At 34.2% G+C, this 18,194-nt stretch overlaps 2 protein-coding genes across 10 annotated transcripts in view; both read right to left on the reverse strand.

Moving 5' to 3' along the window:
• The window catches only part of LOC113237058 (syntaxin-1A-like), an 8,619-nt gene extending 2,210 nt beyond the window's left edge, over positions 1–6,409 (reverse strand). The window contains exons 1-6 of the mRNA XM_026473312.1: positions 6,373–6,409; positions 2,371–2,445; positions 2,037–2,290; positions 1,770–1,907; positions 1,588–1,698; positions 513–606 (exon numbers count right to left, since the gene is read on the reverse strand). Coding sequence (XP_026329097.1) covers positions 529–606; positions 1,588–1,698; positions 1,770–1,907; positions 2,037–2,290; positions 2,371–2,443 — 654 coding nt within the window. The 5' untranslated portion in view covers positions 2,444–2,445; positions 6,373–6,409 and the 3' untranslated portion in view covers positions 513–528. The remainder of the gene's footprint in view (positions 1–512; positions 607–1,587; positions 1,699–1,769; positions 1,908–2,036; positions 2,291–2,370; positions 2,446–6,372) is intronic.
• LOC113237056 (syntaxin-1A-like) overlaps positions 3,148–18,194 on the reverse strand; it is a 59,313-nt gene continuing 44,266 nt past the window's right edge. For 2 of the 9 annotated variants that reach the window (XM_026473302.1, XM_026473310.1), the window contains exons 6-8: positions 17,687–17,824; positions 17,416–17,526; positions 14,487–15,388 (exon numbers count right to left, since the gene is read on the reverse strand). In XM_026473302.1, coding sequence (XP_026329087.1) covers positions 15,287–15,388; positions 17,416–17,526; positions 17,687–17,824 — 351 coding nt within the window. In that variant the 3' untranslated portion in view covers positions 14,487–15,286. Of the gene's footprint in view, positions 6,464–7,925; positions 8,277–9,717; positions 13,039–14,486; positions 15,389–16,495; positions 16,749–16,783; positions 17,315–17,415; positions 17,527–17,686; positions 17,825–18,194 lie in introns of those variants that run through there. The other 7 variants (XR_003311006.1, XM_026473306.1, XM_026473307.1 and 4 more) reach the window with 7 other exon arrangements.

Genomic DNA, 18,194 nt, shown 5'->3' on the forward strand with positions numbered 1-18,194 from the left:
CTTTTTAAAGTGTGATTTGCCCCAGTCAGTTTAAAAAAGTAAAATGTGTATGCATCAATTGTGCTTTTTAAAGTGTGATAGCTCTGGAAATAAGTACTTCGGGTGCCTTTAATTGAAATTATCATGAGCACAATTAATTTTAAATCCATACATTACTTGTTTAAAATACGATTGTGTATTATATTAAAATAAAATAACAATTAATTCTATCTACGTGTGTGTATGGAATAATAATTGTGCTATTGTTTATTACTGTACCTATGTTTACGTAAAGTGCGAGTCAAGCCTCATGCAAATTTAGAATTCCCATTTATCTGACTACGCAGTCTAAAAGTCTTAGAGTTCTGATAATCTAAGCCGTTACATATACAATAATTACTTTACCGATGTTCGTTTAGCAAAATATCTAGTTAAACAAAACAAAAGGAAAAGAAAATTCAACTGCCAAGAACTAAAACTTTAATCTAAAAGTCTGAGCAAATATAAAACCCTTGATGAGGTATTTGTCAAACCTGCCCCTTGCCCCGCTTAGAAGAACGTGTTATAGACGTAGCCAGTCGCAATGAGGCCGAGAACCAGTAGGCACAGCATAATCATTATCTTCTTCTGCAGTGGACAAGACAAACACGACACATATTAACAACTAAGATTGCATGCGTGCGTTCGCGGAGCGTCCGCGCGTCGCAGTACGCGAAAATTACGCCTAAGCGGCGCGCGTGCGCGATCCCGTTCGCTCGCCGTGGGCGGTTTACCTTTGAGCATTCGAGTGTATCGCGTGACAGTTCAGAAGTTGCTAGCCACGTAGCCCACAACCACAATCCCCAATATCAGCAGACACAATAGGATCATGATCTTCTTCTGTTGACGTCATTTGGAGATGGTGACCATGCAACAGTACTCTTTACAAATATTCCAAGCTACTGGCACTGACATCCCATATACCAGTTTGTTCCCATGATGATCATTAGACAGATGTTAGGTATGTTAATAAAATTGGAATGAGATTAGTAAAATGGAACGCCATAATCTTACCGCAATATTTGTTAATACTATAACTTTAAAAAGAAGACGGAATTAAATCATTATCAAATAAATTTTATTATATTCACGATAGATCTTTGTCATCTTTGTTTTTTTATTCAAAATGGTTTGTCATTAAGCGAATACGAGTTCGAGATGCTATAGACATAAAAGTAGATTGTGGTTGTTCCGTTACGAGCGTTACGTTATAGATTATTCTCATGATGATCAATAATCTGCACCGATAAAATATCACGACCGATAGACTTCAAAATGATGTAAAACTGTCATAGGAAACTGGAGAATTGGCGCAAGTCACCAAAGAAAATCGTGCAGACTCACTATATTCCATTCATAATGGCAAACAATAGTATTTCCAATAAATAAGGACGAAATTAGTAAGATATTTAATAATAATAGGTACTTATTTTTTTTTTTTAATTGAAAGATCTATTGTGCTTATAGAAAAATTCGATACAAATCATGGTTTCAGTTGGCAGGGCATTCGTCGTTTGGAATAAATTATATACCACAATGGATAAAAATCTGGTGCAAATAACAACTTACCCGCCGTGCTTTGCTCTGATATTTCAAGGCTTCCTTCGTTTCTTTAGTTGCAGTCTCCACATATTCTGCAGCTTGAGTGACGTGGAATTCGACACGATCGATCATTTCTCCCTGTATACATTCCAATTACTAAAATGCTGCTTTTTAAATAAACATTGCAGGTAACATAATATTAAACAGACCTGGCTCTCAATGAGCGTTGCCATATCCATAAACATGTCATGAAGTTCGCGGATAGAAGTCTCCAGTTTGATGATGTCAGCGTGTCGGGCCTCGATGTCAGCCAGCGTTTGCTTCGCTTGTTGGGTATCCATGATGATCTGGAATATTATAATATAGAGAATAGAGCTTAATTGCCACATTTAATTAAATTTCACAATTATTAAAACCTTTATTCGTGTTAAAGGTTAAGTTCAATTTTATTTCATTTTTTCTATTAAGTTACCGACCCCTTGTGTGAACACAGCAGTGTTTGGTTGCTCTAGCATGTCTTCGAGCTCATCGTCAGTCGTTGCACGACCGGTTATCTCAAGCTGCCGTTGTATCCTCGCCTTGCACCGATCTCGGTAGTCCGTCTGCGTGCGATTGTACTCCGTCATCACCTCGACGAATTTGCGGGACAGCGTCGAGTGCTGCGTCTTCTTTATCCTGAGATCCGCTGATGTGTGTTGCCCTTCATCTTGTTCGATATTCTGCTCTATGTCTATACAAATAAATATCAATGTGAGAATGTTGTCAAAATTAATACCACGACTAGATATCATACGAGTTGAAAAGACTTACGTTTTAATTTTCCTCTGACTTTGTTGGCAGATTTCTTAATCTCTGCCATGAGATCTTCCAATTCTTGCTTCATTTCTGTAACAAGATTTCAGTAATCGTTATGTGATCCACAATTTATTTAGTTTGTTATTCAAGATTTTTCGTGCAAACATATTCTACATTCATAATGTTTCATATATGTATAATAACTTTATCGTTTAATATAGGTACTTACATCAAATCTAATTAGATCTCAAATTTCCCAAACTGTTAAAAAGCTTACTGGTCTTGAATAACAAACATTTAGATTGAAATTTAATTTTCTTATGCTCTTATCTTACCTTAAGATTTGCACGGTATTCATGAAGACTTAATAAAACCGAAATCAAAATAAATTCCTTAAAAACGCAGAAAATTACCTATACGTCACCTAGTAATTGTTTCAATCTACCCAATATGCGAAATTGATAGCTAGTGAGCAAAATAAGACTACGGTGTAAGTATACGATAAGGGGTACCAGCTGGTCCGTTGTTCGTCACATTTTGAGCTTTGATTGTTAAAACTAACAGCTAAAAAGGAATATAAGTAAAAACAACGTTACAGCAGAAAACACCGTTTATTTTATAATTATGAGAGAATTTCAGATTGATAACCTACATACAGAATATGACTATAAAACCAATCTAACTTGAATTTTACAAGTGTGTGTGTCCAGAATCTCACTTTCAACTCGTAATACAATAAATACATTAAAGATAGTAATTAATTACTCAGTGTTCCTTTATACGACGATTATAAGACAATTTATATTAGAGAAGAATAAATATTAACTTCTGAAATACAGGTACAAGAAACTCTTCCGTGAAACGGAAATTACTATTCTATTTGAACAGTTATAACTAAACTAGGTTTATGTATAAAAACCAACATGATTAAAAAAAATTATAAACTTTAAAAAGTATATTCTCAATGTTATTCTCATTATTCAACGCCAAGTAACATCAAGTAGTTTAAAAGAAAGCACGAATCGAGGATAACTTGATAGTTACGAACATTTAACTACAAGTTGATGTCTAGCGACTCTACTGATGAAAGAATGGCTTGTGAAGATGTAATACAATAATGCTCTTAGAATACAATATTTAAATATTAAGCTGACATGTAAAAGTACCAAATGTAGGAAGTACGTCCTATATTCGTGATACACTTGTTGGCGTCAACTAATGCCAGAAAACGTTTCATACTATTTTACAAATCGTTTTCATCAGTAAAAGGAGTTCTAAAGAGTGTAAGGTATAGTAAATTCATCAAGTCAAATGCATTTGTTTGTTCGTTGTTTTTTTAATACCTTCACAATACTGTAATACGATAAGACTTGACGTTCTTTAGAAAGGACACAGGAACAGATTTATTAGATAAAATCCTAATTCAATGAGACGAGTTTCAATCTACGCCTTCACTGAACATACTCTCCTCCAAAAACTTCATTCATTCGATATTGAACACAAAGTAGATGAATAAGCTTAATAAACATCCACTATAATTATTATTCGTGGTTTACTGTCAACACTTACTAGCTATATCTGTTATTGTAATAAAACGCTATAAGAATTGACACATAAGTATATAAACTATACTAATTGTGTACTTATACAAAATTAGCAATCCAACCAACAATATGCATACTATTGATTATGAAAATATCTATGCTTTACGATAACTCCGAGACGAGATGCTCGCGGCCCGTATTTCAATACTACCGCGACGCATATTTACAACTAGTAACAGAATGTAAATTGCTATATTTATAAGATAAACGTTATTGGAGTATTTAAGATCGTTATTGAAAGCCAACTAGAAGTTTGTTTACGCGTATTAACAATTTATATTACATACAGGTACGAAATGGCCACGAAGCACCTTACGTAAATTTCGAGCAAAGCTCTTCGTGCTGTATAGCTGCGGGTGTAAACCTCGTGACTTGTGCGGAGTGCTTTTGACGGAACCTGCATTACTGACATCAGCGTAGTAAGTCAATTGCCAGCACCCAAAAAACGCGACAGTAAATATTTTGCTTAGACTAGGAATATAATGGATTGGATGCAATTAGCATAAAGCCTGCGGCAAACGCGTGCCCCCGCCCGGCGCCCGGCGGCGCGGAAGACAACGAGACAATTGACTGGCGAGTGGAAATTGGTTGACCTCACGTTACGATGAAGCTACTCAGAGAAAAGGTATATATACCCTAATTTCTCTACTGTTACGAAGGCAACTAGATGAAATCCTACACTTAGGGATAAAATTCTAATTATGCTATAAATGTTAAAATTAACATTGCTTCATGTTATTCACGCGATGCGTCGTGTTCGTCGTGCACACTGGTCAATGAGCGGTTACAAGAGCAGTGTGGGCACAGGGCATGGCACTCGTTTGGCGGTATCAAGTGCCCTTGTTACTCTCGCGCACTGCACTATGTTGCCACGCTTGGACGTGACACGACTACATTTAATTCATTGCAAATATAATTTATAATTTATTCATACGCTTATAGGAAAACGCTACTAATATGTTGGTGCTTTAAATTTTCGAGTGATTGATCTATGACTGTAATCGTAATTATCAACAAAATAATGACTACTAACATTTACTTCTTATATTGCTGAAGGTCAGGTAGTAAATACTTTAATTCTTTTTATTTACCCTAGCTAAAACGGCTACAATATGTATTATTATACTGTACAACGAGGAGCGTCATAAGAGGTAAGAAATCAGAATATTTCACCTCATTCTATTATCCTGATCTGATAGAAAGCGCCAGAACATACAAGACTGTATCACTATTTCAGTATATTGAAAAGTTTAATTACTCTTACTGGTTATTAAAAGTTACACTCACAATAACAATTCATTAATTATTAAGTATATTATAATGTTAAAGTTAACTAAACAACAACTGCATCTACTATCACACATTCGAAAGTTAAAACAATTGTTACAATTGTAATCGAACATTATTGCTAGGGCGCCGGCGCGTACACAGTCGCGCCGCGCGATATGCGCACGGGCAGCAGCCGAACTCCACCACAACACTGCCGCCCTTTGTACTGTGCACCCTCTCCAGCGTCAGGAGATAGCCAACTACGTTCCCGACGCCCGCGTGCATGTGCACTGTGCACGCTACTCCTCACCTCCCCGCTTCGTCTTCACTAATTTGACGCCAGTCCATCATTCGATTCCCTGATCGTTTTGACGCAAGTTGATATTTACAATTTATGATCTGAATACTTGCAATTTTAAACGTCTGTTGTCCACCGGGCCGGTAGAAAGTAACACTTGACGATTGAATGTAATATTTCAAAACGCGCTACGTTTAACGTAGCTTAAGGATTGGTATCGAGGCGTTTGACACTGTTGGAACTTACGTTAATAGGTATATCGATGATTTAATTTAAAAAAAATCTTAATGGATATAAACTATTTAATTACGATACGATATTGTTTTAATCGTAAAGTAGGAAATTTTAAACGATATAGACTTAAGCTTGCTTTGCCAATTTTTCACCAAAATATTTTTTATAATTCCACTGGCGAACATTTATTTTTGGTGTTATTTTACGATTATAATTTCTATAATCAATATGAATAGTCAGCAGTGGATAGCTTGATTATAAAATTACTTCGAAAATGACGTCCTAATTATGGTATAAACTACGTACATACTAACTATGTTTTATGAATAATTGCATTCTAAAATTATGTATGTAAACAATTCTGATGTAACGAAAATATTAGGAATATATAAGATTTATGTTAAAGATAACTACTTATAATGTATATTAGAGCCAACGTTTAATATGATATACATATGATACTGATGAATGTACAATAAACTTCAACAATAGTGAGTCAGCGATAGGGCGACAACTCGGCGGGAGCGATTGGTGTATGCCGAGGTCGCTTTCGGGGACAAACTGAAGAAATAGTCGCAACGATATATAATAGGTGTAATAATGGCTGATTACTGGTTGATAGCTCGGTTGCAGCAGGCTGTCGCTTGCCAAGCGGGATGCAGGCACCAAATGAACTTATGCATTTCTTATTTGCTTGACAGTCCTAGAAAAGTTGAACAACCGTATTAGTTAAATTACTCTAAAGCAAAACTATCTTAAAAATAGCAATAACTTTGTTTTTGTCTGTAAATGTAGTTTGCCAGAAGGTAAGTGCTGAATAAAGTTACGTAACTATATAGTGTCAGTAGGTATTTATTTTATAGAAATGTGCAGAATAAGAAATTTGTGCAATAATTAAGTACTTTAATGCTATAGAAATTAACGCTGTGGAAGTCATTTGCGAAAAAAGTGTTCGGCGGTAAATTAGATCATAAAAAGTTTCAAAATTAATGATAACTATACAGATAGATCCAGAAAGAAAGAAATAGTTTACTTAACTTGAAAATTACTAAAATATTGAAGGAATAGAACTCTACACTAAGAAGTAAATATAGAGACAATCATGCATTATAATCACTTTTCTATACTTTTGCTGTTTTAAGTACCTACATACTAATATATATTTGGGAAGACGTTTCACAATTTTGAATATGTGCTAGTCAACATGTTGCATTGTTGAAAGGACTGATGTGGTGTTTTGTAATGATGTTTATGAATATTTCCATATGCAAATAATGCGTGGTGAAAAATGGTATCCCAGAATAAAATTTTATTTGAACAGAATTTACATTTATTGAATTGAATTGAAGTAAGTAAATACCAAATTCCATCACGTAAATACGACATTTCAGTAACATAAAATATATTGTTATTAACTTTTTAAAATGTGTATAAAACCCGCAATAGTATAAATCAGTTATATTAGTTAAACTTTCACATTGTTACATTATCATATAGAGGATCACGTTATTATAATATAATGTAATACTTATAACACGAATAATTTTATCTTTATATTATGATTATGACTTATGCTGTTAAATAGGAGCATAGAAACAGTGTAGCCAATTTCGACTTTTACACATATGGCAACACTACAAGGGGAATATTTTAATAGCAAAGAAGTTCGTCAAAGTGGACTGTATGGGTTACATCTCTTTAGGTTTAACGAACTACGTTTAACACTGACTTCAAAGTCCATTGTAATGTCACATGAAAAATAATGCTAATTTAATACACAAATTATGATTTAACAATTCATCCACATAATAATATGGTCATTATGATAATGTTGCAGCAATATTTTATTACCGCCCATTCGTAGAGGCGATATGATTTCAATAACAATACATTCTATATTGAATACATCCTTTACTAATCATGCCAATTTGTGTTCTTTAATGATTTATGTAGACAAATCTCGGCCCAATCTTGACTAAGAATCAAATGACAAAACACGAAGTTTGATCAAAATGTTATCATGATTACGATTAATATTTAATATAAAAATAAATCTGCGGCTACGTCATTAAAGTAAATAATGCAAAATCTAACTAGTGTTATAATGCCTTTAAAGCCCCTAGTATGCGATTAGGCGGGTGAAACCCTGAAAGTATTTGCCAAACCTGCCCCTTGCCCCGCTTAGAAGAACGTGTTATAGACGTAGCCAGTCGCAATGAGGCCAAGAACCAGTAGGCACAGCATAATCATTATCTTCTTCTGCAATGGACAAGACAAAGACGACACATATTAGTAGCTAGAATTGCATGCGAGCGTCCGTGAAGCGCGCGCGCGACACGACACGCTAAAATGCCGCGTGAGGCGGCGCGCACGCGCGTTCCTTCAGCTCGCCGTGCGCGGGTTACCTTTGAGCATTCGTGTGTCGCGCGCTTGTGGTCTCATATGAAGTAACTGGACACGTAGCCCACAACCACGAGTCCCAGTATCAGCAGACACACTAGGATCATGATCTTCTTCTGTTGATGTCAGTGGCGGATGGCGGCCATGCAACAGTACGCTTTACACATATCCCAGCGACTTGGGTCGCACTTGGGCGATCTCGTCATCTCATTTATAGAAGGTACGACAGTGAAAGTAGGAATGATAATAATGTTAAAATATGTATACAAGTACGGGCTTCGCATTTTGAATACAATTTTAGTTAACGGTTGCGTTATTTGCCTTGTCTCGGTAAAAAGGTGCAAAAATAAAAAAAAATAAAAACAGAAATAAAATAAATAAATGTAATTTCAAATTATCAACATATTTACATCTTAAGTTTCCTGGTTACACAATTTATAAACAATAAACCCTTTCGTTGTAAGGTGTACTAAATTATGAAGTTGATGAAGATATCTCCTTAGATATTCACGGGTGTGAATTTAATATAACATTTATGAAAATGGCATTAAATTAAATAATAATTCACAGTCTTTTCATTAAATTAATAGGTGCGCAAGATATTAGAACTACATACAGATTAGAATAAAACTATCCGCTACAATCAAAGAATTTGAAAGTTTTCTAAACTGACATTCCAGCAATCACAGTTGGTAAAATAATAGATAATAGATTAGAAATCGATTTAACCAATAATAGCACACAATAACATGTGAAAATTATATATTTGAACTTATGTGTATTATTCGGTCAAAAATTTGTTAAATTTAGTGTTGATAATAAAATGCTAATATTAAATGCAATATTTTATCAATTAAGAAACGCTGTCACTGTAAATGACAAACAAAATAACAATCATCAAACGATAGTCTCAATATAGTTAACAACATACATATTTGAAATATGTATGTGCAAATAAATATAACATCGTTTGAACGAATTAAATACAAACTTTTACAAGTAAAATACAAGCTTTATTAGAAATTGTGTTCCAGCTTCTTATAGTACTCATCAAATCGAGGAACTTTATTGTTTTCACAATGTGACAATAATCACAACAATATTGTTGATTAACGGAAAGTATGAAATAATAGTTGAATAATAAGTTACATAACGCACCCAAAGAATTAAAGTGATTTGAGTAAGAATTTAGAAGTTTTTCTATGTTCTCTAAATACAATTTCGATTTCTTATATAAGGTCAAAAGCACATCAAGTTTGATAATAAATATTTCAGTTCAACTCGTATGTTGCTTACGATAAGACCGTCCAAAGTATCAAGCTTGATGTGCACTAGACAGTACAAACAGAAAAACATTTAATATTGACCTTACGTCAATTTATTTCCTACATTTGAAACATAACATATACAAACTAAAACTCAACGCCCTGCTCGGACACGTATGTTCCGCGCCAAGGGCGCCTTCAAATAAAACGCTTATAGAAGCGCTGCAGTGCTGCGCTACTAATTTAATTTAGGTTAATAAAATAAACCTCTTTGAACACATCAGAAGTGAACGTAGATAGCATAAGCTGGTACCTCCATCGCCAAAATTTACAATTTTCAAAAATAGCCCTTACACTACAGGCATACCCCGGACACTCCATACAACGGTCGATAGTTATTAACCTAGTACCACTACTACTACTACATACAGGCGCAAATGTATGCGTGAAGTGGCAGGTTTACCCATCACTTTCTCGTACAATTACGATACGTGGTTAGAGCGGCATCATAGCGAAAATTCTTTAGCGAATGTGTTATCTTTAATTCTATTAATACAATCCTAACAATTACACATGTTTATTAGGTATTTATATCGATATAATATATTTTTCATTAATTCACCAACCAGAATAATATTGAAGATTTATTAAAAAAAATATATTAAAAGCAATTAAAATGTTGTATATTGGACAAGTACTTTTAGATAACCAAACTAAGGTATTTGAAATTGCGTGTCCAAGTTTATCGTTACCTAGTAAATAAATAGGTACATTCACTACGTAATATTTATCGGCAATACAAATTGGAAATTCAAGAACCTTTGTACATTAGCTCACGAAGTTATGACGTCTGATATAATAAATTTGTATTATATATTACTCTGCACTAAATAAATGAAGAAAACAATAATTGAAGAGTCTCACACATAACATTTTCATCTTAGTTTCATCTTACGGTAAACAAAAGAAACGCCTTTCTTTGTACTGTTTAGATGATTATAAACAGCCGTACAGCACAATTCACGACCATTATAAATAGTAACGTATAAATGTTATACGTTATGTTATACAATGATAACGTCGACAGCCTTGTTGTCGTTCAGTCAATGTGGCCGTCAATGTGCGGGGCATGGTGCGGTATATAAATATAGGGAGGGATGCAGAGTGTCCATTCTCGTTACTTTTTTGTTCTCTGCTACAGGGCAATAGCAATATACAGGGTATTTGTAAAGTGCGAACAACCTCTGTGGATGTATTTCTAATATCATCATAAACGCCAACTCTCCTGCGAAGTTGTTAGTATTTTACAAATAACCCTGTGTAAACATGGTACCAAACAATGCATATTTCAGAAAGACGAAATAGTGTTTTATAACAAGTTAGAGAAACTCCTCATACAAAAGTGTTATTACGCAATACACAAATAAATCTCGAGATATAGAGAGCTCTCTATACTAGTCCTACAATTACAATAATTAGTAAATAAATTATTTTAGATATTTTATTGATTAAATTTATTATTTTATTTTTGTTTATTAATTAACTTGTCTCTATTTCTAAGTACGCTCTCACAGAGCACATGTATTATTGCATGATCCCTAATAAATGAATACAGAATTTTCATACAATGTTTAGAAGCACAGCTGCAGCAGCGTCACAGTCGCGCCACTTTCGCAGACTAGATATTGTATGAAAATCAGTAGTGGCCCGGCTGCAGCGCCACCACAGATGCGCCATTGCAGCACTTCTACAAGTGTCTAATTTGAAGGCGCCCTAAGGGTACTACGCTGTGTCGATCTTGTTCGATCGAATTAAAATGACTCAAACAACACCTATACCCTGATGACCTGGGTCGCGGGTCTCTAAAAGATTCGATCATTTTTGTTCGATCCAGCAGCGTGCCATGCCCGCAAAATTAGACATGTTTATAACTTTAGAGGTTTTTAACAATTCACATCAGTCTGTAACTGACAATATTATTGTTGTCTCGTTCATTCTCAGGTGAAGTCCCACATCCCGGTTCGCCGTCTCAATCTTAGTCTTACACTGTTCGTTTGGGTTGAACATTTGTTCGATAGAGCATTCGTGTTCGTGAGCGACTAATGATCCGCTAAAGCATCGAACATACGATCGAATCATTTGACACCGGGTCATCAAGAATGATTGATCGACACAAGGCTATAAATGTACCACAAGGTGCAACAAAAAAGCGTAGATGAAGATTTTGGAAATAACAGAGTATAAGCTGCCTGCAATGAAGTGTATACGTAGCAAAATTTCTTATTAATCGTTTATTGAATTAGTATAATATTTGTCTCTTAAATATTACAAATAAGGACCATTATTTGTGCAAAATTCCTATGAAAAACGATTTTATATTTCGCTACATGTCTGTATACATTTAACTGCAGACGGCTTTAATAACCTTTTTTCAACACGTCGTATTAATTAGTAACATTACGAAAAAGCAGTGAAAAACTGTAAATAGAACAATGAACGCTGTCAATAAACAACAAATGAATACAGCTCATATCTAACTTTATATTTATATTTGTAAGGAAGAACCAAACATTGTACTATTGACTTTAAAATAACTATATCGACTATAAATTATATGATTCAAAACAATAATGCTATAGTTTCAATAAACAAAATCATAACAAAGCTAACAGAACATGGTACTAATATTATTTGATAAAAAGGAAAATATCCAAGAACTACAAATTGGGAGGTTATTGTAAAGCATCAATGTACTTCATAGTAAGTTGTGCCCCCCACTTGATATTTTAATTTTGTGATATTTTAATACCTATCTAAGACATACAAGTGTATACACCGATATTTTATTACATATGTCTTTATAATAACGATAATACAGTAATCTGGTAACACCAGAGAAGCTACATTTATATAAGAACTTACTAAACTAAAGCACAATCTATTTATTGCACTTTACACATATTGTCTTCAATTTATCTACCGCGTACGACTCTCAACAACTATTTTAATTTTGATAAGTTGATATAATATGCTGCGCTACGAAATCAGAACTCAAATACTATACCTCTAGAAAAATACAATTAAATAAGAAATGATTATTTTTTATTCAAGTATTTAGTAACTTTTGTGTGTAATGATGAATTATGTAACTCAATATTATTTTGAGGTTGTTCCATTACAAATGTTAATACAATACAAGAAATCTGCTATGACGTCATGAACACTGAATAACTCTCGTCTCATTATTTCTGCAATATAAATACTTGAATATTCTGCTATAGCGCTTAGTACTCACGAAAATTTGTTGGTCCTTCAACATGTAAATGTTCCATACAATAGAAAACAAAAATTAATGATTTTATACAACTATATAGTATCAGATTGTTTCAAGTTGATTTAACAACCGACGTGTATAAAAAGCGCTTATATAGATCCATTCTGCATGTAAACCTGTTTGAAGGTTAAACAATAGTGACAATGTTATTATAGCGTCCATTCCTGTTGTTCGGTGACGTCAGGCGCTGGTACTTCTCTTTCAATGGATCAATGTCGCGAGCAATATTATTAAGATAACCAGCGTAATAGACAGGCATATTATGATGAAGACTTTTTTCTGTAATGACAAAAGAAAAATAATAGAAACTAAATTATAGCGTTTTATAAAATGTATGGCGTCTGAAAACGAGTATGTTTTCGAAAAGATATTTTTGCATCGACCAACTCCAGTGAATCTTATTCAAAATAACTATAACTTTATTATCATTATCTAAATTTCACATTTGATCTACAAACTACAACTTATGAATCCACTACCACATTATTTATATGTCACTTTATTGTCAGTCAGCTACTTTCCCATACCCCAACTCTAAATAAATAATCCCACTTGCTAACTTTAAGTTTATTCTGGCAGTTTTAAGATTAGTTTTCTCCACCTTATTTTGGTGGAAAGTATTATTTCAATATTGTAGTGTAGTATATTATCATCAAATATTATTTAATATTCAAATGTAGTATCCTGAAATATTATCTAAAATTTCATGATATTTCACTCGACTACTCAAATAATAAAAATTATCACCGAAATTAGGTTGTGACTAACCTGAAAATTATCCATTCCTGCATTACGTCTAGGTTCAACTTAACACTATCATCTGGTTTATTTAGAAACAAATCATATTATTGTATTGCTGTATAGTAGGTACGCATTCGAATAAAACACACTCATATTTGCTTTTACACCAATTAAAGTTGCTTTTTCTTGACTACAGCTACTTTATAATATGTTACGAAGTCGTGATGGTTGCAATTCATTCAATTTAATTTAATTACCCGTAAGTTGAAAACAACAGAGAGTGAAAAACAGCTACAGTCTTCAAATTTAAGTCTATTTACTCAAAATAAACAACACCATACTGTCGAACACAGGGATAACAAATATCGCAAATTCGTAACATTGTATTTAAAAAAAACTTACATTATAAACAGACTCCGGCTTCATGCAGCAGCAGTTAACAAATCATGCGGTGACAAGTGCGTATGTCAACACAAAGTGGTTAATACTAACTACTATAAACAAAATCTACAACAAACATTGTTAAACAAGCAAGTCAGGCAATTGTTAGTACATTACAGCGTTACTGAAAATATGCATTAGTATAAATGTTATTGTTATATGTACAGAAAGTATATACATAAATACACTATCATTTTTCTCGTGACAGTTTTGTAAAACTCATTTCGAAAAGCATCAATTATTTGCATTTTAACTACAGCTTTGTCAAAAGGTTACGCCCGAGTTTGGAGAGCAATCAAAAAACCTATCGGTCCTTTGTGGGAGGCGAGATTTAAACATTTTTTAAGTTATGAAGACATCTCTGATATAGCCCGATCGTATTGAAAACTTGAGATAAAAACTATATTATGTACCGAGTAAAAAAATGAAGACGAAGTTTTATAGTTTTTTATTGCTTGCCCAAACTTGGGCGTACCTTTTGCCCCACCCTGTATTTGACAGTTACGTTGTTATTTTATTTGTAAATGACATTTTCCAACAATCACTTAATTTTCTCATATTATAATTGATGCTTTGCTTGGAAATATTACAAGTAGCAAGACAATTTGAAAGTCAAATTTACAGCAAAAACCACAGAGTTCATATCATTTTTTTTATATCCTGAACTGTTTTCTGATAGTTGCAGCTTACTTGAATTGCAATTAATGCTTGAAACATCGACTGTGATTGTATTGACACAAGCTGTGTTATACAAATAAAGCCATTGTCACCTATCACAAATAATTTTACGATAGCTTGTGGTCTCGCCTTACAACTTTGTTTAACAATTTGACACATAGTATATTGTAAAAACTTAAATAAGTACAAACAAAATCGGCTGTGAAGGGGATGTGATTATGTAGAAATGATCCACCTTAGCAAAGGTAATTTTTAGAGCAGAATATTCAAAACTGTTCAGAAATAGTAAAGCAACAGTCCTCAGTTTCTGCTTACGCAATTGCGCTTTTTCACATTTGCTTCTACAAGTTTTATAACGGAACTTTAATGGGAAGTTTACAATTTTCGTGACGGATTTGGAACGCGCGGATTGCTTGGCGGTGGAGTTCGCATTTTTAGCAGTTTAGTGTTAAGTGGAATTATGAAACAAAAAACAAGCATATTTACACTTACGCCTCCGCATACGCTTCCGTTTCCGCTAAGTTTTACTTTTGATATCTGTTTCCGTTATAACACTTCTGTTGCATCACTATTCAGAATACTGCTATATAGGTCGAAAATATAGGAGTTGGTGAGGTGGTGTTGTGTAGGACCATTTCTGCATTACTACGTCTCTGGTCGGTATTTTTTACACAGGCGATTGTGAAAATGTGACTGAAAGCCATATAATCAGTGCGATTATTAAGATCGTCAGCGTGACCGATAGGCATATTATGATGAAGGATAGTTTCTGAAAATGCAAAACAAATAAAGTTATAAAAAGGCCAAATAAAGTCAGAAAAAGGCAAAAGAAAGTCTTTGGCAGGTTAGATTGTGAAAATTTGGTAAGTAATGGAGTTGATTTGCAGTGAAGCATCTTGTAAATTCGTAGAAAGCCTTGTTAGTCCCTCAATATCAAAGTGACGTAATAAAAAAAACCATTTATGGGAAAACCGGTCGAAAATCATTTAAAAAAAGAAATAAGTTACGTGGCACCAGCTATATTAAACCTTAGGCTGCTGGTGCCAAATATGAAAATAATCCTATGGCAAAAAATAATACATCGCACATGACAACTAACATAGTATTATCTCAAAAGTTGCGTTAAAAATGTCCTGTCACTTCGAAATTAAATCGTATACGAATGACAAACATATAATGCAATTTTGGAGGTAATACTATGCTAGTTGTCATGTGCGACATTACTTTTATTTCGTACACTATTTTTAAATTTATATTGTCATTAAAAAATATTTTACTTTTCGAATTACGCACTTATTACTGAGGGTGTGATAATAATGTTAATTAAACAAAATTTAAATAATTAAGGTATATGAACCCATTACACGTACTTCATTGCCAAGACATTATGTTAATATATAATTTTGGATTTTAAAGTTTCTTTTAATATCCCACAACCAGCAAAGCTCGCACATTTTCACATACAAAATTCACAATGAGGCAAGCTGCTTAAATGCAATAGCAACATGTAACAATATGAAGAAGACATAATATGTATTATTGTATTTATATTTACATTATTGTATTGTATTTCAATAAATATTATAATGATAAATATGGTGGTACTAACATGTACTTGCTAAACATGCAGTTTTTTGTGCGTAAAAATAAAATTAAAAATTAAAAAAGTCCTAACGATAATAACTGAAAATTTTGAAGTATTCGACAGCGCTGGTATCTTTCTATTTGTCATACTTGGAAAGAATTTTCCGCAGTTTGTATAAGTCCCTTTTGTTAGTTTCCGTCGGGAGGCCCCAAAAGTCGTTTAAAGTAAGAATGGTAGATAGTTAAGAGTAGCAGTCCCCCAGTGAGCGAGCAGGTGAGCGTTGGTGTTTACCTTGCGCGCCTTCTGCGCCCATTTGTAGGCCTGCACGAGCTCGCCGCGGCCCGTCTCCACGTAGTCGGTGGACTGCGTCACGTGGTGCTCGATGCGATCTATCAGCTCGCCCTGCTCGCGCTAAAGTTCGTGGCGCTGGGAGGGGGCGGGACCGCGAACGCTGGACGCGCGGTTTGTACGTACGGACGGTATGGTACGGCCGATTGGTTCATACGGTTTAGTTAATGTGTTACAGCAACCGACCAAAGTTGAGCTGATACAAGAATGTTAAAAAAAGTCACAGAATAGTTGAAGATTAAAAAACAAAAACTAATAAAACACCCTAGATTATATTATTAAATAAATGTTAAGAAAATTCAGTAAAACGAACGTGTGTTATGACGAAAGATACATATGTACAATGACACCCTTAATTAAATACAGTTGTCGATTTAAAATAGTAAAATTACACCGAATAATGGTTGTTACATAAAAACGTGTCATGTTAACGTCGTTAAGCATATGTTACAGTTGTTATATAACAATTATCACCATCACCACAGAAGGCAAATTACGCACACAGAATGAAACAGTAAGTAAGTTAATACACAGAGTTAGATTAGGTTAATAAGCCCATTTCCATCGAGTGTTAAGTTGGAGCGACATGAAATAACAATGAATGGCACAACGGTTAAAGCTTGATTAACGTGAATACATAAATGGAAAAAATTAAAACATACAAAAAAAAGTGTGAACCAATCACCGAATCTTGAACGAAAACAAAATGCAGGATTTGAACGAAACGGTTCATTCACAAACGAGACATAACAGTGGCAGGATCTGGATTATAAGGCACGGGAGGAGGTCGGATAGGGCGAGGAGAAACAAAACAAAAACGCATTAGCAACGAATGAATTGACATTGGTTTGATGACAACTTACCCGTCGAGCTTTGCTCTGATATTTTAGGGCCTTCTTTGTGTCTTGTGTGGCAGTTTGGACATAGTCCACAGCGTGCTCTACATGATATTCAATGCGGTCGATCATTTCACCCTGCATCCATAGACTTCATTTAGACGTTTCATTAACACAATATTTTTCTACAGTATCGGTCTCGTTAGTATTTCAATTCAGTACGTTTTTGAAGAAGCGTAAAACGGGTTCGCTTATATAAACTAATTTGATAAAAATTAATAAGAGTGGTATTTGTGACCTGACTCTCGACGAGCATTGCCATGTCCATGAACATGTCGTGTAGCTCGCGGATGGACGTCTCCAGCTTGATAATGTCGGCATGTCGCGCCTCTATGTCCGCCAGCGTCTGTTTGGCCTGCTGCGTCTCCATTATGATCTGTAATGAACACCGAACATAATTTAGTAAATAATAATTATTATTAATAAATCTTTTAGTAAGACGTCTATAGCCTGTATTTTTTGAAGATGGAATAAAATGACAGTTCATTGCGCAAAAGTGTTGCTCGCTTGTCATTTTACTCCGTCTTCAAAGAAGGCAGACTATAGGGCCCACTTGTTAGTAATACAAAAAATACAAACTTCTATTGTTAATTAATAAAACAAAAATCATACGAGTCGCTCGAAGAGAATTAAAACTTGGAAGAAATGACGTACCAACGGTGAATTGAGCTTAGAAGCAAATATTTTTGGAACGCTGTTAGAACTTGAATCTCAAGTCTCAAGAGCAGTGATGCAGTCTTTTTGTG

Source organism: Hyposmocoma kahamanoa, unplaced genomic scaffold, assembly GCF_003589595.1.
Source record: "Hyposmocoma kahamanoa isolate Upper Pololo Valley unplaced genomic scaffold, ASM358959v1 93, whole genome shotgun sequence".
Lineage (NCBI taxonomy): Eukaryota > Metazoa > Arthropoda > Insecta > Lepidoptera > Cosmopterigidae > Hyposmocoma > Hyposmocoma kahamanoa.